Source organism: Anarhichas minor, unplaced genomic scaffold, assembly GCF_050575085.1.
Source record: "Anarhichas minor isolate MPS153535 unplaced genomic scaffold, ASM5057508v1 ptg000033l, whole genome shotgun sequence".
Lineage (NCBI taxonomy): Eukaryota > Metazoa > Chordata > Actinopteri > Perciformes > Anarhichadidae > Anarhichas > Anarhichas minor.
Genome location: NW_027466479.1, coordinates 2,862,501 through 2,883,561, shown reverse-complemented (window position 1 = coordinate 2,883,561; position 21,061 = coordinate 2,862,501). Strand labels below are relative to the sequence as shown.

At 40.9% G+C, this 21,061-nt stretch overlaps 2 protein-coding genes across 5 annotated transcripts in view; one reads left to right on the top strand and one right to left on the bottom strand.

The window, feature by feature from the left end:
- Positions 1 to 6,627: 6,627 nt before the first annotated feature.
- Positions 6,628 to 8,465, bottom strand: tnfa (tumor necrosis factor a (TNF superfamily, member 2)). The gene is made up of 4 exons (XM_076106131.1): positions 8,298 to 8,465; positions 8,175 to 8,202; positions 7,993 to 8,049; positions 6,628 to 7,607 (listed from the first exon to the last, which is right to left on the bottom strand). Exons 1-4 carry the CDS (start codon positions 8,463 to 8,465, stop codon positions 7,129 to 7,131), a joined length of 732 nt encoding a protein of 243 aa, XP_075962246.1. The 3' UTR covers positions 6,628 to 7,128.
- An 11,780-nt stretch (positions 8,466 to 20,245) lies between these two features.
- Positions 20,246 to 21,061, top strand: part of atat1 (alpha tubulin acetyltransferase 1) — a 21,214-nt gene continuing 20,398 nt past the window's right edge. For all 4 annotated transcript variants that reach the window (XM_076106145.1, XM_076106146.1, XM_076106147.1 and 1 more), the window contains exon 1: positions 20,246 to 20,624. In XM_076106145.1, coding sequence (XP_075962260.1) covers positions 20,533 to 20,624 — 92 coding nt within the window. In that variant the 5' untranslated portion in view covers positions 20,246 to 20,532. The remainder of the gene's footprint in view (positions 20,625 to 21,061) is intronic.

Sequence of the window (21,061 nt, the reverse complement as noted above, 5' to 3'; positions counted from 1 at the left end):
ACCTGCGTGATCTGTTTGTGACCTCTTTTCACTCATGTTACATTGCAAAAATCATGCACATCCTGTCTCAAAGCGATGCAGAAAAATGAGTTCATGCATTTGTTACCTCTAGACTAGATTACTGCAATTCCTTATTATCAGGCTGCTCTAATCGGTCTCTTAAATCTCTCCAGCTGATCCAGAATGCTGCAGCACATGTACTAACAAAAACTAAGAAAAGAGATCATATTACTGCTGTATTAGCTTCTGTGCACTGACTCCCTGTAACATCTAGAATATATTTTAAAATCCTTCTCCTCACCTACAAAGCCCTGATTGGTCAGACACCATCATATCCTAGGGAGCTTATAGTACCATATTATCCAACTAGAGAGCTGCACTCCATAAATTCAGGGTTACTTGTTGTTCTAGAGTCTTAAAAAGTAGGATGGGAGAGCATTCAGTTATCAAGATCCTCTTCTGTGGAACCAGCTTCAGTCCGGGGGGCAGACACACTCACCACATTTAAGAGTAGACTGAAGACTTTCCTCTTTGATAGTTAGGACTGGCTCAGGTTTATAGTTAGGGCTGGCTCAGGTTTATAGTTAGGGCTGGCTCAGGTTTATCGTTAGGACTGGCTCAGGTTTATAGTTAGGACTGGCTCAGGTTTATCGTTAGGACTGGCTCAGGTTTATAGTTAGGGCTGGCTCAGGTTTATAGTTAGGGCTGGCTCAGGTTTATAGTTAGGGCTGGCTCAGGTTTATAGTTAGGACTAGCTCAGGTTTATAGTTAGGGCTGGCTCAGGTTTATAGTTAGGGCTGGCTCAGGTTTATCGTTAGGACTGGCTCAGGTTTATAGTTAGGGCTGGCTCAGGTTTATAGTTAGGGCTGGCTCAGGTTTATAATTAGGGCTGGCTCAGGTTTATAGTTAGGGCTGGCTCAGGTTTATCGTTAGGACTGGCTCAGGTTTATAGTTAGGACTGGCTCAGGTTTATCGTTAGGACTGGCTCAGGTTTATAGTTAGGGCTGGCTCAGGTTTATAGTTAGGGCTGGCTCAGGTTTATAGTTAGGGCTGGCTCAGGTTTATAGTTAGGACTGGCTCAGGTTTATAGTTAGGGCTGGCTCAGGTTTATAGTTAGGGCTGGCTCAGGTTTATCATTAGGACTGGCTCAGGTTTATCGTTAGGACTGGCTCAGGTTTATAGTTAGGGCTGGCTCAGGTTTATAGTTAGGGCTGGCTCAGGTTTATAGTTAGGGCTGGCTCAGGTTTATAATTAGGGCTGGCTCAGGTTTATAGTTAGGGCTGGCTCAGGTTTATCGTTAGGACTGGCTCAGGTTTATAGTTAGGGCTGGCTCAGGTTTATAGTTAGGGCTGGCTCAGGTTTATCGTTAGGACTGGCTCAGGTTTATAGTTAGGACTGGCTCAGGTTTATCGTTAGGACTGGCTCAGGTTTATAGTTAGGGCTGGCTCAGGTTTATAGTTAGGGCTGGCTCAGGTTTATAGTTAGGGCTGGCTCAGGTTTATAGTTAGGACTGGCTCAGGTTTATAGTTAGGGCTGGCTCAGGTTTATAGTTAGGGCTGGCTCAGGTTTATCATTAGGACTGGCTCAGGTTTATCGTTAGGACTGGCTCAGGTTTATAGTTAGGGCTGGCTCAGGTTTATAGTTAGGGCTGGCTCAGGTTTATAGTTAGGGCTGGCTCAGGTTTATAATTAGGGCTGGCTCAGGTTTATAGTTAGGGCTGGCTCAGGTTTATAATTAGGGCTGGCTCAGGTTTATAGTTAGGACTGGCTCAGGTTTATAGTTAGGACTGGCTCAGGTTTATAGTTAGGACTGGCTCAGGTTTATAGTTAGGGCTGGCTCAGGTTTATAGTTAGGGCTGGCTCAGGTTTATAATTAGGGCTGGCTCAGGTTTATAGTTAGGGCTGGCTCAGGTTTATAGTTAGGACTGGCTCAGGTTTATAGTTAGGGCTGGCTCAGGTTCATAGTTAAGACTGGCTCAGGTTTATAGTTAGGGATGGCTCAGTTTTATAGTTAGGGCTGGCTCAGGTTTATAGTTAGGACTGGCTCAGGTTTATAGTTAGGACTGGCTCAGTTTTATAGTTAGGACTAGCTCAGGTTTATTATTTACCTCTGAGATGTAGTGCAATCTGAAAAACACCTCTATACCGCCACCTAGCGTCTGTGTCAGAGGGATATCCGGCTAATCTAAAGACGAGGATTGTAACCAATTAAATGTAGTTATTCAATGGTGACTGGGTCCGCCCACTTAGTTTCAAAAAGAAAATCTACTCGCGAGTGAGTATAGTAGGTTGGAAATGCTACATGTTAGTTTTTATTAAAACAGACCCCCCCCCCCCCCCCCCCCCTCCCTTTCTTTGTTAAGAATTGAGCTATTCTAACTTTATTCTCTTTCAAACTTTATATTGAGGTAATACACGATCACGTCAGTAGATGGCGCTTTGGTGCTGCTGTGGATCCATTAGAGCAGGGGTCTTCAACGTTTTTCAGGCCAAGGACCCCCAAACTGATAGAGAGATGGAGCAGGGACCCCCGACTATATATATTGTATAAAATAGTGTTTTATATTAAATGGGCCTACCGTATATACCTCTTTATTGTGCATTCAATACTAAGCTATTCAAATAATACACAGGTTCATATATCCATGTTTTTATTTTAAACATGTGCAAGGTACAGTGAGTAGGGTGGCCGTGCCACTGCCATTTATAAACATACCTTGTCAGCTGATACCAATGCCAACATCAACATTGTCTGTTAATTGCATGGTAATCATGCATACTAGCTATTCAAATTGATGTTTTCATTTTAAACATAAATGTGGAAACGAAAAATGAGTGATGGCCTATTAGTGCCACTGCCATGCATAAACATACCTGTTATATTTCATACAATACTGAACTATTAAAATAATGGACACATTCATGTTTAGAGGAAAAAAAATGTAATTTCTATTTTTATTTTTAAATTGTCTAATCAACCAAAAATTTCGCAGACCCCCTGTAGTACCTCCGCGGACCCCCTGTTGAAGACCTCTGCATTAGAGAAAACGTAGCTACAGGCTCCGCTCATGCGCAGCTCAGAATAAAACTAGCTCTGCCCTGAGCATGATGATAACGTTGGTCCTCTCTCTGTATTAATCCACATGTATGCAAAACTTGTTTTTCTGTCCTTAACTTGGGTTATGATCAAATGTAAATGCAGTTAAATGTTCTGTAATGTTTTAACATGATTGGAGATGTGTGATAAATGTAGTTAGCTATATTTTGTCGCTAATTGTTACGACGAACGTTGTAATGCTACCTAGCTAGTTCTGTCCGTGAACTTCAGTGTTACACCGTAGTTGTTAAATGTTAGTAGAACTGGATGTGAAATATATTTGAATTAATTTGAATTTGTTCACACCATGTTGTGTAAATTGTGAAATGTTATGATCTGCAATGAAGTTCAGAATAAAACTAGCTCTGGCCTGAGCATGACGCTAACGTTGGTCCTCTCTGTGTATTAATCCACAGTTAGATCTATTGGCTACACAGTGCTTCCTAGCCTGTGTAACCTTTGCTGCCGGTCCAGATTTCCCCTAGGTCTGGTGCCGGTAACATGAGCAGGTTAAAGTTTCACGAGCAGAAGAGCAGTGATATTAGTCGCGTGCTAGGGGACGCTTCTCACCCTCAAAGCATGGTTTTCTCCGCGGAGTGATGTAAAAGCGCTCGCCAAAGTAATATACCTGCGCAGCTGTTTGAGTTGCACGCACGGGACCTCTATACACGCACGCGTGTATCTCATTTGCGGTCTCGGATTTTGGCAGTGATTTGCCTTCATACTGGTTGGGACAGTGGGTATGGACAGTTGGGACAGTTGAAAAGGACGACTGTGACAGTGGTTAGGGGGACGGTTGGGACAGTGTGTATGGACCGTTGGGACAGATGCTAGGGTCACAGTGGGTAGGGTTGGTTGGTAGGTTTGGTAGGGACAGTGGGTAGGGACAGCTGGGACACTGGTGTAGCAGAAGGGAACTTTTACCATTCGCAGGGCCTCGGTGTCCCTTTTAATTACAAGGCCAACACTAGCCAATCACGGTGATTGCCTTGGCTCCCTCCTGACGTCAAACGCCTGTCCCACTTCTGGTCTGCCGGACATCTGCCGCTGTGCAGGTATGCAAGAATGCAGCAGCATTGTTTCTCCCGGTCACACTGTTCTGGTGTTATATTGGCTTTCATTATTTTGGAGACTATCTCTGGGGCTCCCCTCGTCCTGTACAGGTGACTCACCTGCGGATCTGTCGGTGAGTCTCAATTAGGTCCTGATTTGATTGTACTCTGGTGTTCTGTTAGTAACCGCGTCTTGCTTAGCTGCCGGTAGCTGCGCTACATGCCCTCCTCCCCCCTTCTGGAGCCGACGCATATTGCCTGATCGGTAAGGTGATTTTATTTTGTTAGTTTATATACTTTGGTGTTAATTATTATTCTATTAATTCTATGTCATCCCGTATCACAGGGGACTTTTGGTTGGGTTCGAGCGGAACGCCGCCAGAAAGCGGCTACATCTAACTCGGCTTACGTTCAAGGACGCTGCTGTTTTGTTTACTGGTGTTTTGCCTTCAGGCGTGTTCAACTAACGGCTTTGGCCTACTGGGTTCGTCTACCCGGACCTGCGCTGTGTCGCCTACAGGGTCTGACGCTGCTATTGTCAGCACTGTGCCCCTGTCTTGTGCTGTTTGCTGTCAGCAGCACCCTTGTTTTTAATGAGAACAACCTCTTTTTACCTTGAGCCATTCTATGTGTATTCTGACCAGGGATGTTAAGGCCCACTCTGGCCTTTAGTTTATATAAATTGGGTTAACTGATCACCCCCCCTGGCTGATCAGTTAACCCGAGCTATTTTTGTTGTTTTGTCTTTTCTTATTTTTTTCCTTTTGTTTGATTTTCTTTTCTGAGAACCAGAGCCTTTTTGTAATTGTGTCCTTTGTCCCTGTAGGACCTGCCAAGCCAAGGTGGTGGGGTTGGTTGCTCCGGGTGTTGGTGTCTCCCTTCGTGTGCTGTGTAGTTTGGTGTGCCCCTGGTTAGGAACCCTCACGTGTGGTTGTGTGTGTGAGTGTTGTGTACACGTGTGATCGGGGTGCTCCTCTTTTGGGATCCTCACCTGCACTGGTCCACCTCGCCACTGGTAAGCCGCAGTCCTCCTTTAAATAAATGTATAACGGCTCTTTTAGTATTTTTTTGTGTAAACCGTAACGGTGAATTAGTATTGTGATATAATAAAGATTATTTTTTACTTTACTGAGATATGAGATTTAGCAAACAATGGTTTCTGACTGGCTACAACTTGATTCACTCTGACATCACAGTGGGTCCTTTTCTGTTAGGACAAGCCTTTGTCTTGTTTTTAACTGCTCTTTGTAACAAGGAACTGTAAACAACAGTGTCAGGTGCCCCAGGTGAAGCAGACACTTTGGATTCGTGAGCTCACTACCAACAAAAAGTCATACAGCTAACTCTAGCATCAACTGATGGGCCAGAAAATAATTTAATCATTTTTTTTGTATGTGGCATATCTAAAAACAGTATTGTAGAAGGAACATAAAAAAGAGCCAAACATACTTGCACACTGTAGATTTCAAAACTGTGAATAAAATATGAGTATAGTGAGAATAGTCAGAAGGTTCCCACTTTTAGGTTGAAAGTGAAGAGGGTCTGCTGAGTTTGAACATGGTGAATCACCGAAACTTGCTAAAAAGGCGGTGTCCCCACTGTGCCAACCAACCCCGCTGTCCACCTTTCCACCGCTGGTGTCAGGTGTCGCTCTGTAGGCTGCTGGAGGAGGAAGCAGGGGGATTACCATGATTACCAGGGACTTCCCCTCCTCACTTCCACTCAGTGTAGCTGTTGAGGAACTTTTACTCCCCTGGAAACTCTCTCGCTACACTGTAAAGTTAAATACAGAGCCAGCAACGGCAAGTCATGGTATCTTATGTAATACCAAGGCAACTGGCAACAAACAGAAGTGTATTTGGCCATACAAAATGTTTGCAAAAATGTTTTCAGAACACACTGAGCATTGGGGTGGACATCAGCAGAAACACTGATTATGCTGAAGGGGAGGTTTAAGAGGGTTTTATGGATTCTGTGATACCTTTTTCTAGGCTGTGGAACTGGGATATTGTTAGAAAAAAGCTGCAGAAGAGCAACCTGTCTGCGCTACCAAGTGTTTAAAGGTGCTGAATTTGATATTCTGAGCATCAATATACGACCAAACAACTATTGTCTGTGTAAAGATATAGTGTAGTAATGTCTACCTGAGCAGAGAATGAAGTAGCTCTCTCTCTCTCTCTGATTTTATCTGAGCTTCTCTGTGCTTTATTTACTAGATTTATTTTATGTTTTAAGGAAACGTGTTACAGCCTCTTTCACAGTGCACAGAGGCCATAGAACACTGTGGTTCTATTGCCCTGCGGTTTACAATTTAACCATAATGCTGCAACTTCCTCCCAACCGGCATTTGATATTTTCTTCCAACAGTCGACAACCCCTGCATTCAACTAATTGTTGGTTTGTTTTTGTTTTTTACATTTCTTAGTTCAACATTGTAGTTCTAACACAAACCACAAACCTTGTATTCATACTTTCCTTTTCAAAAATATTTTTATTCAAACATTTATACAGCACCACAGGCACCATGGCATTATTTGAAAATATCAATAAAAAATACAGTGACAAACAGCGAATCAATAATAATCAATAAATAAAATAAATTATGTATAAAATCCAGCCCAAATACTGAAAACATAAATAAATACATAAATAGAATAAATATCATGTTATGTTGAATAAATACATCCTTTAAAATCTTCTGTCAGCCTGTAGTAACACAATAAATACGCAGTAGTTGTAATACATCTGTAGAAATATAGAGTACATCAAAAGTTATTGACACTAAGGCGAGTACATAGTACATAACATTATAGACCCATAGAGATATTTATGGTAATACATTACAGTGATCTCCTTGTCCATTGCTACAGTTAACTGAGCTTGGTTTACTTGAACACTTTAAATGACTTGCTAAAGGTTTGGGTGTGAAGTCTCTTCTGAAAGTTGCAGAGACTGGCTATAGGCCTCACAGTGGAGCCCTCTAGATGTCAGTCAGCTGTCCTGACAACGCAAACACACCAAAGAATGTCTTCCCCGACTCCTCCTCCAGGCCCGGCAGCATCTTCTCTTCCATCACCGTCCTTAGTCTGTCCCCCATCCTCAGGTTGAACACAGCTCCCATGTACACAGAGGAGAACCAGCTCCCCTCCTCATCTGGATTGCTGCTGGCTTTCATTTGGCAGACACTGCGGATGGAGTGCAGGATGGTCCGTTCCACATTCCCTATTGAACTGGACCAGCGCTTCACAGTGTGACTCACGTGGACAATGGGCTGCGAGGTGGCGTCATCAGTATCGCTGCTGCACTTGACCCGGAACGACGCTTGGCTGTAAACGAAGTAGAGGCCATTTTGAGGAATCACAATTTGGTTGTTGTTGAGTTTCAGCCCTCCTTGAGAGTGGGACTGGTCCACCGCATTCTTCCATTCCGCCGAGGTCTTCATAGTAGAGTTGTATTGTCCTGTTGAAGGGGATCGAGAGATGATTATGGAGAAAACAACAAGGACAGGGAGGATTCAAAAGAATGTTACTATCCTTCATAATGAAATGGAAGTTTGTCTTTGACATGACTCAGGAATAAATAAATAAGAGGTAACCCCAAGAACTTCCCGAAGAAGCCCTGGAGCTCAATCGAGCAGCCTTAGAACTTCCTGAAGGATTACTAACTCTAACCCCCTCAAAAACCTTTGGTTTCAGACCTACTGGACTGAGAAAACCAAAAGTTAAGACTAAAAGCCCCAAATAATTGAAAATACCTCTGCGATCAATTTTCTCACATGGCTCTTGTTATATGTATCAAACAGCCCCAGGTATTCTTTTATACTGAATCGATTGCTTATATTTACCTTCTAAATGAATGGCCGCTCTCACATTTGAAATCTGCCTCAATGTGAGTTGAAGATCTGGAAAGAAGATAAGAAAGAAGTTTATAATATGTGGAATACCACAACAGCTCCACTTTTCACTTAATAAGCAATAAGTGTCTCAACAAGGGTCAAATTAAGTCAATGAAAGGAAAGATTCTCACCAGATTGGTCTTCATCGTGTCCTGGGCTCTGTTTCAAGAAGAGAAAGATAGAGAGACTGTTACAGGATGTTCAGGTGAGTCCCTCCGATAATTCACAGACTAATGTAAGACTTGTGTTCTCACCTTGGCATGCCTGTTGAAGAAGAGGACAGCAGCAGCAGCAGCCACAAGGCAGAGTGTGAACACCAGCAGGGCCGTGGTTTGCTTTGAGCTCGGTTTGGCTCGCATTGTTTCTCTCCTGGCTTCTGTGGGGACAGTGGCGTCCAGTAGTACCTTGCATTCACCTTCCATTGTTTTGAATGAGTTCCCTTTTTCACTTCAAGTAAAGCTGAGCTCTTCGAAGCTGTATTGAGAGCTGTCGTTCTTCTTCTACTGTCGCTCAGCGAGTGTCTCTTTTAAAACCAGTTACCTCCTGGAAACTCCAGTGATGTCACTCAGTGTGAGTGAATGGAGATTTGATGAGGAAGAGAGACCCAGAGACGGGGAGGATCTTACACACCACACACTCCTACACACACAGCATATTTATGACTGTGTTATCCCATGAGCATATACACACAACCCCCTTTCACACCTCAGTGCACACACACACCCAGAGATTCACACACACACAAGGATACACATTGTGACACCCTGACATGGTCTCAAACACTCTTACACTCAGTCTGCCATACACCTGCATACCAACTGCACCTACAGAAACCACATGTCACTTTCTCTGAAATTTTAAACAAAAAATGCACATTTTACCCAATCGAGTGTTTACGTATGTTGTGGTGTACTGGTCATCTCTATGTAGGTCACACATATGGAAACTGTGTTAAAGTGAGGGGTAGCAAGCCACAGAAACATCATTCACTTATTCATCAAAACATCTGCTCTCTTTGCCAATATTGCTAAAAATGACTCACACTACCAGAATACAAATGAACTGCAACTGATGTGTCATTGATAATATCTACCATGCATTGTGTCACTTCCTTTATTTACAATATATTAATAGACCAATGGTAACTACGCAGTTCAGCTTTTCATGTGTGGGTCAAAATAGAAATATTTTAGAATGTAAAAACAAACACTTATAAAACATGTTTTCATGATAAATAGATGAATTAAATGATCCCTATACAGTATATACCTTTAGGAACATAAAATTGGAATTGCCGTTTTCGATGCGATGTATGACTTAAACTGTCTGATTACCTGAAACAAAGTTATTTTCATAGTCATTTAGTTTAACATGGTGCCTAGTACAACATCACAGAGCATACTATATATATACTATATATGTAGTAGCAGTAACGACTCTGATGCGTAACAATGAGTGTGGATGTTTGGTGTCTATTGGAGACAGTGTGGGAGAGATATAATTCAGATTGACTCAGATTTTATAAACATTTATACCACAGCATTTCAAAACGACCCTTTAGAGCAGCTGTCTGCTGTAGTGGAAGCTAAACTAACAAACACCCATTCTACACTATTACTTCAGTTTAGATTGACTTCTTGACCGTGCAAATACACCCCCCAAAGATATGGAACCAAGTCTGTAACTCTTTTTATTTCATGGATAACAAATGATAAATGCTTGGCAGAAATCCCAGATCTGGATCACCACCAAAGAGTAATCAGTAGCTCTGTGGCCCCAGGCTTATCTGCCACCACGTTTTATAGAAAACCCTTTTTCTATCCCACAAGAAGCCTGAAAACCAACCTTCTTGCTAGAGATAATGTAGAAGGAACATTTACAGCTTTAATTTAATTTATATATAATTTAATTTATATATAAACCAAGTGAAGCTTGTGCAAAATAGCAGCAGTTGTCAAGTTAAGGAGGGCTTGTGGTCGTATCACAGATCTTGAATCAACCATGTGACTCCGTCATGACGATCAGACTTTTCATTCTTTACATTTTTTACAACCACATTTCATGTGGCGTAAACTGTCATACTCGAAATATATTTTGGGTGGAGTATCACCTTAAGGTGCTAAATGACATCACTGATGGTTTATTAGATAAGATGATTAGTGCTGTTTAAAATATATCTTAAGCAGACGATCAGACAGGTTGTAAACAGTTAACAACGGATACGATATTTGAGCTCCAAATGTATTTACCCAACATGTATAGTAATACCACATTACATATGAAAACTATGTGCACACAACTAAAGCAAGTGCAGTAGTCAAATATATGTAATCATTTTACTGTTGGCCTTTGTTTTCTCTTCCCCTTTGTTTTAGCGGCTGTTATTTCATTTTGAGATTAAATAATTTTTTGTGATGTGATTGACGTGGCGTTCAAAGGAGAGGGTTTGATCAAAAATGATCCCAAGGTTACGGACATGTGTGGAAGCAGGAACAGTGGTGCCATCGATGCAGAGGGAGAAGTTGTGATGGGATTTGTTTGGTGATTTGTTCAGTGATTTGGGGCCGATGATCGGGATTCCAGATTTGTCGCTGTTGAGTTTGAGGAAGTTGGCTTGCATCCAGGTCTTTATGTCTTTGAGGCAGTTGGTGATGGTGGAGTGGGTGGTGGGGTGATGGATTTGGTGGAGATGTAGAGCTGAGTGTTGTCAACATAGCAGTGGAAATGGAGACCATGGTGGCGTATTATGTCGCCAAGGGGGAGCAGGTAGAGGATGAAGAGGAGGGGATCGAGTACTGAACCTTGGGGGACACCTTGAGAGACTGGGGCTGTGTCAGACTTGAATTTGTTGATACTAATGAACTGTTCACGGTCGGAGAGGTATGATTTGAACCAGGAGAGGGCTGTGCCAGTAATGTGGAGGGAGGACTCGAGACGGGAAAGGAGGATGGAGTGGTTGATGGTGTCAAAGGCTGCACGAGGTCGAGTAGTATCAGGATGTTGAGGGAGTGTTCATCAGAGGAGAGGAGGAGGTCGTTGGTGACTTTGATCAGGGCAGTTTCTGTGCTGTGATGAGATCTGAATCCAGATTGAAATGGTTCATACAGTTGGTTTGAGTTGAGGTGGGTTTTCAGTTGGTGGGCAACAGTGCGTTCCAGTATTTTAGACAGAAAGGGGAGATTGGAGATGGGTCTGTAGTTGTTGGGGATATCAGAGTTAAGGCCATGCTCAATCATTTTGTTTTAATCGAATTACCACAAATTAATTTGTTACACAGCCACTCTGGGTTAAAGTAGTATTACAGCATGCTATAGTTCTGGTTTGGACTTTGTTTCATGTAATATGTGCTTTATGCTTGAGTGGCTTGTATGTCTGTCTCTGTCTGTGTTTAAGTGAGCTCACTAAGACAAATTCCAATCAATCATGTTGATATGGCAATAAAGTATTGAGTCTTGAGTACAGGCAGAATAGAGTCTACTGAGTGCACTGCACAGATACTGAAAGTTAGCTGTCACATGCCAGTCGGATGCTACTAGCTAGCTAACAAGCTGATCGAGCTGATGATTTATCACATTCACAATACAAAGAATACACTTGCTTGATCTACTTGAAAAAATGAAAGCAACTTTTTGTAATTTTTTTTACATTAACAAATTAATTTGCAAGTATAGATTTCTGAAAGAGTTGCTTGAGAAGATATGTTTCAAACCACTCCACACACCCCTGCTTTCAGAATAGGAATTTTTTACCACTGGAACCTCATTCACCAACAGGGCTTTGTTATGTTCAGTCAGTTAGTTAGGTTGTGAGCCTGGAAGATAGCTCAGGGCATTTAGCCTTTTCTATCCATCTACCATGGCTTGAGTGTGGAGAGGAAGGAGATAGAGGGGCAGCCTACTCGGGAGGCTCGGAGGCAGCTTGAAAGCTTACTTTCCATACATTGGAACAGAGTAAATATAACAAGATCATTGTTTGTTGTGTGGATGTAACTTGGAAGATTGTCAGGGATAACGAAATACATCTTGTGAAGGAAAGAATGCACAATTTCTTCTGTTTTCAACTAATTAAAAAATAGGGGCTGACACCGGGATGCGTAAGCGCAGCCGCTTTAAAATGGCCTCGACAAAGCAGGTCAGGCCAAACAGTGTGGTGCACCTGTGGAGTGAGGTTGCGCGCAAAACCCATAATATGTGATTAACGGGAAATGGATAATGTGCACGCTCGATCCCTCACTTGCTCCCTCACACACTGTATACAACTATCACAACATGCATTCCCCCTTCCTTCTCACACTAGGAAGACAATGGTTTTGCTGTTTCTAGCGACGCACCTTGGTGTGATCAGGGCCTAACTCTAAATGAGTTAGTTAGATTGATGTATTTTGAATCTACAATAATAATGAATTCATCTCTTTTTATACTTCAATAACTGGATTATTTCACAGTTCAACCTGATGGATAAGTAGTTTCACATAGAACTGTACAAAACTCTTCCTAGCATTGATTAAACAGTGGTAGTGCAATCTGGGCACTCACAATACTGTATTTAAACCTGATTATAATATGGTAATTGTAAATATTTACGGTAGCAATTAAACAAGAACAGATGGACTGAGTATTTATTTAACTTGATAAATAGTAATGTATGAAGTAAATGAAGAGGAACATTATAGCTTTGACAACAAAATCTCATTCAGTGAGAATGACTAAACTTGCTTTTCCAGTGAAGGTGATTTCAGCAGCGTATGCTAAATAAAAACATGACAGGAAGGATGTGCAAAAGAGCATTTTTGCCCCTCCTCTTGTGGTCTACAGAAGTATACTTTTACTAAGTTTCTGCATCTCATATTGCATTACAATTTGAAAATAATTATTGAGAAGAAAACTCTTCTCGTTGCAGTACATCCCCCTGCTCTTGACGGGTTTTTTTGTTTCTATATCTGTCACAAGAAGCAAATTCCCTTTATATAAAAAAAACTTGATACTGTCCCCAAACCTGCAAAGGAATACATTGTGTTTTTTCATAGATTGGCCCACTGCTCAGCTTCCTCATTACAAAATGAGAGCATTATACATCCATATATCCCTGGTAGATATTCAGCTCACCTCAAAGGTTTGGTGCAAAAACTCTCTGCTGGTAAGAAGTGGGCTACACAAAGAATATACTGCTGCTCACACATAATTACAACTTGATTACATCAGTAATTCTTTGACCTTACAGTTGAAGGGTTATTTGGCTCTTTTCATTTGACCTCTAGTACCTCTTAAACTATGGCGCCAAATCCAGGTCAATAGTTTTGATCATTTGAATAAAAAATGTGAACCTGAAAGTTCAAGTTGTGGTCTTGAACATTGAAAAATACAGCAATGTATTCAAAATATAAATAAGTGAATGAAAAGTTTTTTGGGGGTTGAATATCATTTTGATTCAGTTCTGGAATTTTTTTGAACATTTCTTTTTTTCATTTTTCACTTTCATATATATTTTGATATTTGAGGTCTTATATTTTCAGATTCAAATCTTCGTTTTTTCGGTTTCAGATTGTTTTTTTTCAGTTCAGACTTTTGGCCCTGATCTGTCGTGGGGGGCGGGGCATCAACTGAGAGGTAATCATGAGTGACAGCATAACGAAGAAGGCTGAGGACTTCCTCAACCACGTTGCCTTCAGGCAACATAGGCACCGCGAGAATTATGATTCAACACTTTCTATACACCGTATTGTATGAAAATGAAAAATATATTCAAAAAAAATTCCAGAACTGAATCAAAATTATATTCAACCCCAAAAAAAATTTCATTCACTTATTTTTATTTGGAATACATTGCTGTATTTTTCAATGTTCAAGACCACAACTTGAACTTTCAGGTTCACATTTTTTTTCAAATGATCAAAACTTTTGACCTGGATTTGGCTCCATATTAAACCAGAAAAATCAAATCAAAAAAAAATCAGGATAGGGTAAACTCAAAAACTTGGGTAGGGTGCTTGCAGGTGCCTGGTCACCTGAACCATGGGTTTGCCATTAAGTGAGGTCACGCTCACAAGAAGGGCCGAAATCATTTGGCAGCCAATGGTGGGCAAAAGCCTTGGCATGCTGACCTCCAGCTGCAGAAACTTACCAAACATGGAAATGAAATGAACACCAGGATGGTTGCCTTTATGTGACTGTGTGTGGCAGAATGGGCTCTTCTGACTGTTGTCAGTCACTTGGGTGCTCCTGAGTGGTGCTTTTTAATTGGACTGGTGGTCTAGTCAATCACTGTCCATAATGTAAATGGTAAATAGACGGTTTTCTCGTCTTTACACCCATACACTGAAGGCACAGCCTACGGGAGCAATTTAGGGTGTAGTGTCCTGTCCAAGGACACATCGTCATACACTAACGGAGCCGAGGATCGAACCGCCGATCATCTTATTGAAGGACAACCCGGCTTAAGAAGGCTTAAGAAGGCTTAACCACTGAGCTCAGTCGCCCCTGTTTGACTGTCCACCATGTTCAAACTCCTGTGGAGAGAGGACCAGAGCAATCACCTGATCACCATCAATTGATTGTAATTTTAGAAAAACTGTTCCGACATCACAATGGTGTCGATGGTGTGCCTTCATGTTCATTTTGAGGCCAAACCTTTTCTTACTTTCTCTTTTGCTTCAGTCTATCCAATTTAAAGTTCTTGTGGATTGACATTCATTTATGCTGGCTCTTCCCCTACATTATGTATGTAATAAACCTTCAGTGAGTCTTTCACCTCATGCATGAACTAGGTCATACTCTGGAGCTAGTCTGGCCATTTGGTTTTCCTGTTTGTGATGCTGTGCAGTGAACATGTTGCGTAAGTTCCTCCCTTTAACCTAATACTTTCTGGGGGGTTTTCAAACATGCTTTGAGCAGGCGTCACCTATTGCTCCTCAGATACAGGTAATAACTAATATCTGGCCTATTGTCAGTCTACCGAATGTATCCCAGGTGGCCAAAATGGCTGACCTGCCTGCAGCTTTCCTTCCATTTTAGGGGAAGCAAGCAGCACATCACTCATTCAGTAATGTCAACCACAAGAAAGGTGATAATGTGGAGGAAGGTTCCAGGTTGATGATTCTGTGAAGATACAGGAGGTTGTTTGAGGAGAGCAAGGGGAAACACCATGTCTTCCCTTCTCGGCTTGATTCCATTCTTAACACCTGTCAAGTGAGAGTCATTTCACAATAGAATGTTGGTCTTTAAAATTCCATTTGTCAGTAATAGTTTTGGGCCTCATTACATTTACATTTAACATTACAGCCTCATGTGATAGTTGAACATGTGATTGTGACACCATGAGCAGTAATATTTTTGGACTTTACTTGAGAAAGATAAAACAGCAAAGGGACAAACACAAACTGTTGGCACAAAGTTAAAAGCATACTATAGTCTAGAATATCAGTGTAGCATTAAGATGTCCATCCATTTAAACTAAGGGACTGAGTCCAAACTTTGAAAAACATATGGTATGGTGTGTCTATCTATCTTTATCTACCATCCTTTTTCACTGAAATGAGGAAGTCATCTGATCCAAACAGAAGCGGTGAACCTGCTAACCTCTACCCAATGAGGGAATTCAAATAGAAACCATTCCAGAGGATAAGAGATGACTTTAGTCACATGGGGACCAGTTAGCACATGCATTTGAGAATGTGATGCGAGGATTTCAGAAAAAAAAGAAAACACCAGAGTTATGCAACAGTGGCTGGATAATGAGGCAATGCAGGATTCCCATTGAACTTTCTACCTGTCTGGGCGAGCCTCGTGGAGGCTCAGGGAGGATCAGGAGGGAGGAGGGATTGGAGGGGTGGAGAGGTCTGGAGTTTTGTAGAGGTGGATGAAACTCTATGTGAAACCTGTGGTTTCCTGTCACCTTGTAAACCGCTGCGCCGTTGCGTATGCAGAATGTTTGTTCCTGTTAGGTTAGGCTTGTTGCAACATTTTCCACAATCATGGAGGAGGGGTTTATCACATAACAGTGTGACCCATATAAGGTCACCGCTAAGAAATTTGGATTGAAGCTGTAAATAGATTCTGTAATCAGTATATTCAATTCACTGTGTTTGAATTTGGCCACTTTTAAGCAGAGCACTTTGGAGAAAGAAATCTGGAGTTTAGGTAGAAAATCCTCTGGAAAAGGAAGACTGTCATGGGACACTACTTTCCCCTCAAAATTCCACTATTACTACTTCCAAAAATGCTACAGCTGCTACTCATTGAACATTGACTTATTTGATCAAGGAGTTTAATAGAGACCTTGAAACATAGTGCTAAACTCTCAATTACACAAGAGTAACACTGAAATAATAGTTTGATTCAAATATGAAAGACTGATATTCACTGTGCACATCTTAATGTTGTACTGATCAATATTTATTATAATAGCAATGGGTCAAGTGCCTATGTATGAGGTGAAAGGTGACACTCGTAGTGAGAAACTCTACAGACCTCACTTTAACAGGGTTTTTTAGCCTCGACTAGAACATAGATTTGGTTTCATGGCTCACGTATTCTGTTCTTATGAACTCATTATAAGCAGCAGGCAGATGTTTATCTGGAAAACCAAATAATTGAAAGCATTTTAAATTAAATTGCTTGACCTCAGTATTCCGAAGATTTCAGATTTGACCCCGTTGCGAGTGAGCATAATAGAGCATGCAGTCTATTCAATATATTCATCTGGTGGCCAAAAACATGACTCTAAATACTGATGTTGTAAATATGCCACTGTTTGCTAACACGTTTGGCATACAATTTCATCAGGTTATAATAAGCCAAAGTTGTGTTTACAGCTTTACAATAAAAATGAATGAATGCAGCTTTGACTATATGTCCCTGAAAAGCAAGACTAAAACTATGAAACCTTGGAGTTATGGATTCAGACCTAAAATTAAAAAAGCTGCATCGAGACAACAGCAAAGTCTTTTACTGTCACACACTGCACTAGAAACGTGACTATTTCACTATTTTATTTCTTCCCTGCTTATGTTCCCTTTGTCAGCCTTTTGCTGTCATATATGCTCAGTCGCAAATAAAACGCATTCCCAGCCGTAAAATGTGCAACACTTTTCTGATGCTGTCAGCCAGGAATACCGTTCGTACAAATCTTTTTCCTGACTGGGTCAGGGCTGCTAGCTGTGGGGTTGGCCGACCCTTTCTTATGATGTCCAGCTTTTCTGGAAATGTCCTTCTTGGGAAATCCATTTCTCCTCCTTCAGCCACTGAGTGTTAAAAAAACAAAGCTAGGTAAAAAACAAAAGAGAATCAACACCAAGCAAAATGCTAAAAATATCATGTCAATGTCATAACTTCTTACATAACTTTCAACTTGAACTCTTACTATTAATACTAACTTCTGCTAGCTGCTTCAACGTCACAACAGACACGCTGGCCCACTAACCAATCACACCGCACGTTAATACTGAGCTGCACGTTAATGCTGACGTACTTGTAGACTACCTCGGTAGCTCTGGCATCTGTTGAGCAACCTCAACCTTGTAAATATTGTACATGCAATTCAAAAGTTAGTTTTGAATAATGGCTGAAGTGCCCTTAAAAAAGGGTTGAGCATCATAATGGTTCCTTAGTCTGGAGTCTCCCTCATACTTAGTCTCAAATATGCATCTCAAAAAGCCAGGGTTTAACGAGCCGGCAGACTCGTCATGTCCATGCAAGGCAATCTCACCCTTTCCACAAGGTTTTATACACGTTATAATTCTGCCTAGAACACACCGGTTTTCTTCAGTCTGACGGTTGTATTGTTCAATGCCACGTCTGTACACACTGTCAAGCTGACAGGCAACGCTCGTTGTTCCCAGTAAGCCTAACTTGATGGAATTATCCACATGTGATGCACAACTCTCGTGTTTTTCAAGTCTTTAAATCCACTTGCTGTCCAGACAGTTTCCCTCCGAAAAGAAGACATGGAAATCAAAACAGGGCTTTTTATATATTTTAGCAGTTAGCCAAGTTTTCCTTCAGAACCACTCGTGGTTGAATTATTTCTTTTTCATCTTTTCCTTCTTGAGATATGATTAAGTCATCCGGTCGATGTGGTCCCAAACGTTTTGTTTCCAATTTTTGCTCCAGGGAGTAAAGTGATAAATTGTATTGTCGTTAAATAATCGGGTCATCGCTTCTGTTAATGTAACATTAATATAAGTACAATATAAATCTCTTTTTAGCTAGCTATAAGACGTGTACACCCTTGCACCATTAAAAACAACTAACGGGATGCTTCTAGGGGCCCTGGCCATCAGGCTACACTCACAATCTAAATGTTCACGTTGAACGTGCGCGTACATGTGCATATGGTTTGTCGTACAAGTGCAGTAGGTCCAGTTCTGTCATGCCCCATCAAGTGGAAACGGGCAAGCAGCTCAAGAGAAGAGATTTCAGTCAGAATATGATGAAAAATTGCAAAAATGTTATAATGTAGACAAGGTTGAGGTTGCCATTATTGTGTCTGAAATAGAGAAAAGCCTATAACTTCTTCTGTACAACAGCACCCTCTGGTGGGGCCATGCACCACGGGCCCCAAATGCAAAAACTTTGATGGGAGAAATCTGTTTTCATTGTGTTTCTCCACTCAATGATTCAGGTTTTTTAGTATGTGTTGCTATCTTCTTACTGATACTACTGACACCAGTACCACTTCTTCTACTGGTAAACATATTTGTATATCATGGTATATAATTGTATTGTTGTGAAAACACAGCTAAGGACTAAACCAGTGATATAAATGGTGTCAGGCTTCAGAATGTGTTTGCTTGCAGCACCACTGTGTGGTAACACTGGCTGCTAGTGGATCTGTCACTCAATTGTAACATTTTAGATTTTTAAAAAAAACATGAAACTAACAGTAAGAGGGTTTACACTGAGGGATCGAAACAGAAACATCTGTATGTTGTAGTGCGATGCAACAAAGCAGCCGTGTAATAACACTATGTTGCCTAAGATGTTAGTTATTTTTGTATTACTCAGTCTATAGTATGCTTTTAGGCTATTGGCTGTACTCTGCAGTGTTGTTTGGGACCAAATTATATTGAAAGATGATTGTTACAGTTGTCCAGCCATTTACATAAAGAAGATCAAATTATTAGAACTATTATTTATGTAATGAAATCAGAAACCATAGAGATGAATCCACATAACTCTAACTGTGTCCACCAAAATTAAAAAATAGTTTCACAAAGGTAGCAGTCAAGATCATTAAAGAGTTTTTACTTTTCTGCTTTCACTTGTAAGATTAGATAAGCTAGTGTTGCCATGGTGTTTAAAAATGTGTTTAAAAATGACTTTACAGACCACTGTCAGTCAACGGTCTGGTCCAAATGATTAAGTGGACCTTTATGACAGTAGCTTGTACTGCCTAGCTATTTAGTTATTTAGAATGGTGGTGCATGCTGCTTTTTGACATTTGCACAATAAACACATTATATTGATTGCATACTAAATGGATTTATATGGATTTACAATACATTAAATGTATCCAAAATTCCAAATCTATTCTGGTCCCTGAACCATTTAATCATTTAATCGTTTCATAATTAATTATGAAATGAATATAGGCTAATACAAAAGCAGTATGTGCCATTTTCTTTAAATAGGCTAATAATAGCCTATTAGCTACAAGCTTATGTCATGAGACAGACACCTTTAAAGCTGTCTGTAACGTGATAGAGGATTTTGATCAAAGAATGGCAGTAGGCCTACTAGCAAATTGTCATCTAATCATGCAAATATTGTGGACCATAAAATTATTTGTTCTTTGTTTGCATGCAAAACAGCATCTAATGACAAAATGGCAAAATGTAAAGTTGAATGCTTTCACTAATAACCACGATTCCAAATGAACTAGATGTAGTCTATTGTAGTGGCCTAGTACAGGAATAGCAGGGATGCTGCTGTGAAGCTGTTCAAATCAAGCCTCCGTCTAGCTTCATCAATTTTACCGTAAAACCGGAACAAAATGTTCCCTAACAATTGTGGAAAAATTATATTATGGAGTAATACATACGGTATTATAGATATTATCTTATACGTGTTCAACTTTATGTCTTACTCTGGGAAATGTTCAGTCATGTTACTTAACGAGGCGTTAGTAGTTACAGCAGATAGACGCCGCTGTGACTTTTAGACATATTACGGTTTTATGTTGCTAGGGAGGGACTCACACGACACAATGGAGCTGCAATGATAACGTAGTAGATAGCAGGTGCCTGTTATTGCAGCTCACACGGAGCGTTATTAAGTGTCCCTCAAACTTTGGCAACGCGTGGTTGAAATGGTGTTATCCTTGGACTGCTAGCAGCTCGCTAACTGTTGTTTTTGCGCTGACGAATCAGCTTTGAGGGATAACCAACAGCTCCGTTAGCTAGATGGCTAGCTAGCTCAGCGCTTGGGCTCTGCTGCATATTACTGGCATTGATTCCCTGCTAACCGAGATATTAGAATCTGTCTAAGAGGTATCATGGAGTTTCCTTTTGACATTAACCAGTTATTCTCCGAGAGGGTCTCCATCTTGGACCAGACCCTTGTTGCTGGTCGTAAATCAGCAGGAATGTAAGTCAGAAGATGTGAATTATTTTTCTCTTTATTGTAACGTTAAGTTAGCGTGTTATTTGTAGATACAGTTACCAACAACAGGACCATCTCTGGATCTCTTATATAGAGAGAATGTCATTCCAAACTCCGTTTAAACTGTGCCTTTAAGCCGACAAAGTTAAATGCTGCTGTTGTTTTGATGAAATATTTGATTTTTACGTTACAACTGTAATAATACAAATATAACAGGACAATATTGAGAAAATGACAGCAGGCTGTGTGTTCCAATCTACGTTAACAAAACATGGTAAACGTGAACCATGGACACTTCATGCCCATCGACCGTCTAGAATCATGCATGTAGTAGTACTGTGAGGAAGAGGCGGAGCATCCACAGGAAGTGGTTTCAAACCTAGGAAAAAGCTTCCCTTTGCTGTTCAACCACTGCTTTTCAC

What these genes read in the sequence shown, in the direction of transcription:
- tnfa (XM_076106131.1), bottom strand. Translation starts at nt 8,465, where the DNA reads ATGGAAGGTGAATGCAAGGTACTACTGGACGCCACTGTCCCCACAGAA. An exon ending in TCTTCAACAGGCATGCCAAG is followed by an intron (nt 8,203 to 8,297) that starts GTGAGAACACAA and finishes TTCTTGAAACAG; the next exon opens with AGCCCAGGACACGATGAAGA. An exon ending in AGCGGCCATTCATTTAGAAG is followed by an intron (nt 7,608 to 7,992) that starts GTAAATATAAGC and finishes CCCCTTCAACAG; the next exon opens with GACAATACAACTCTACTATG.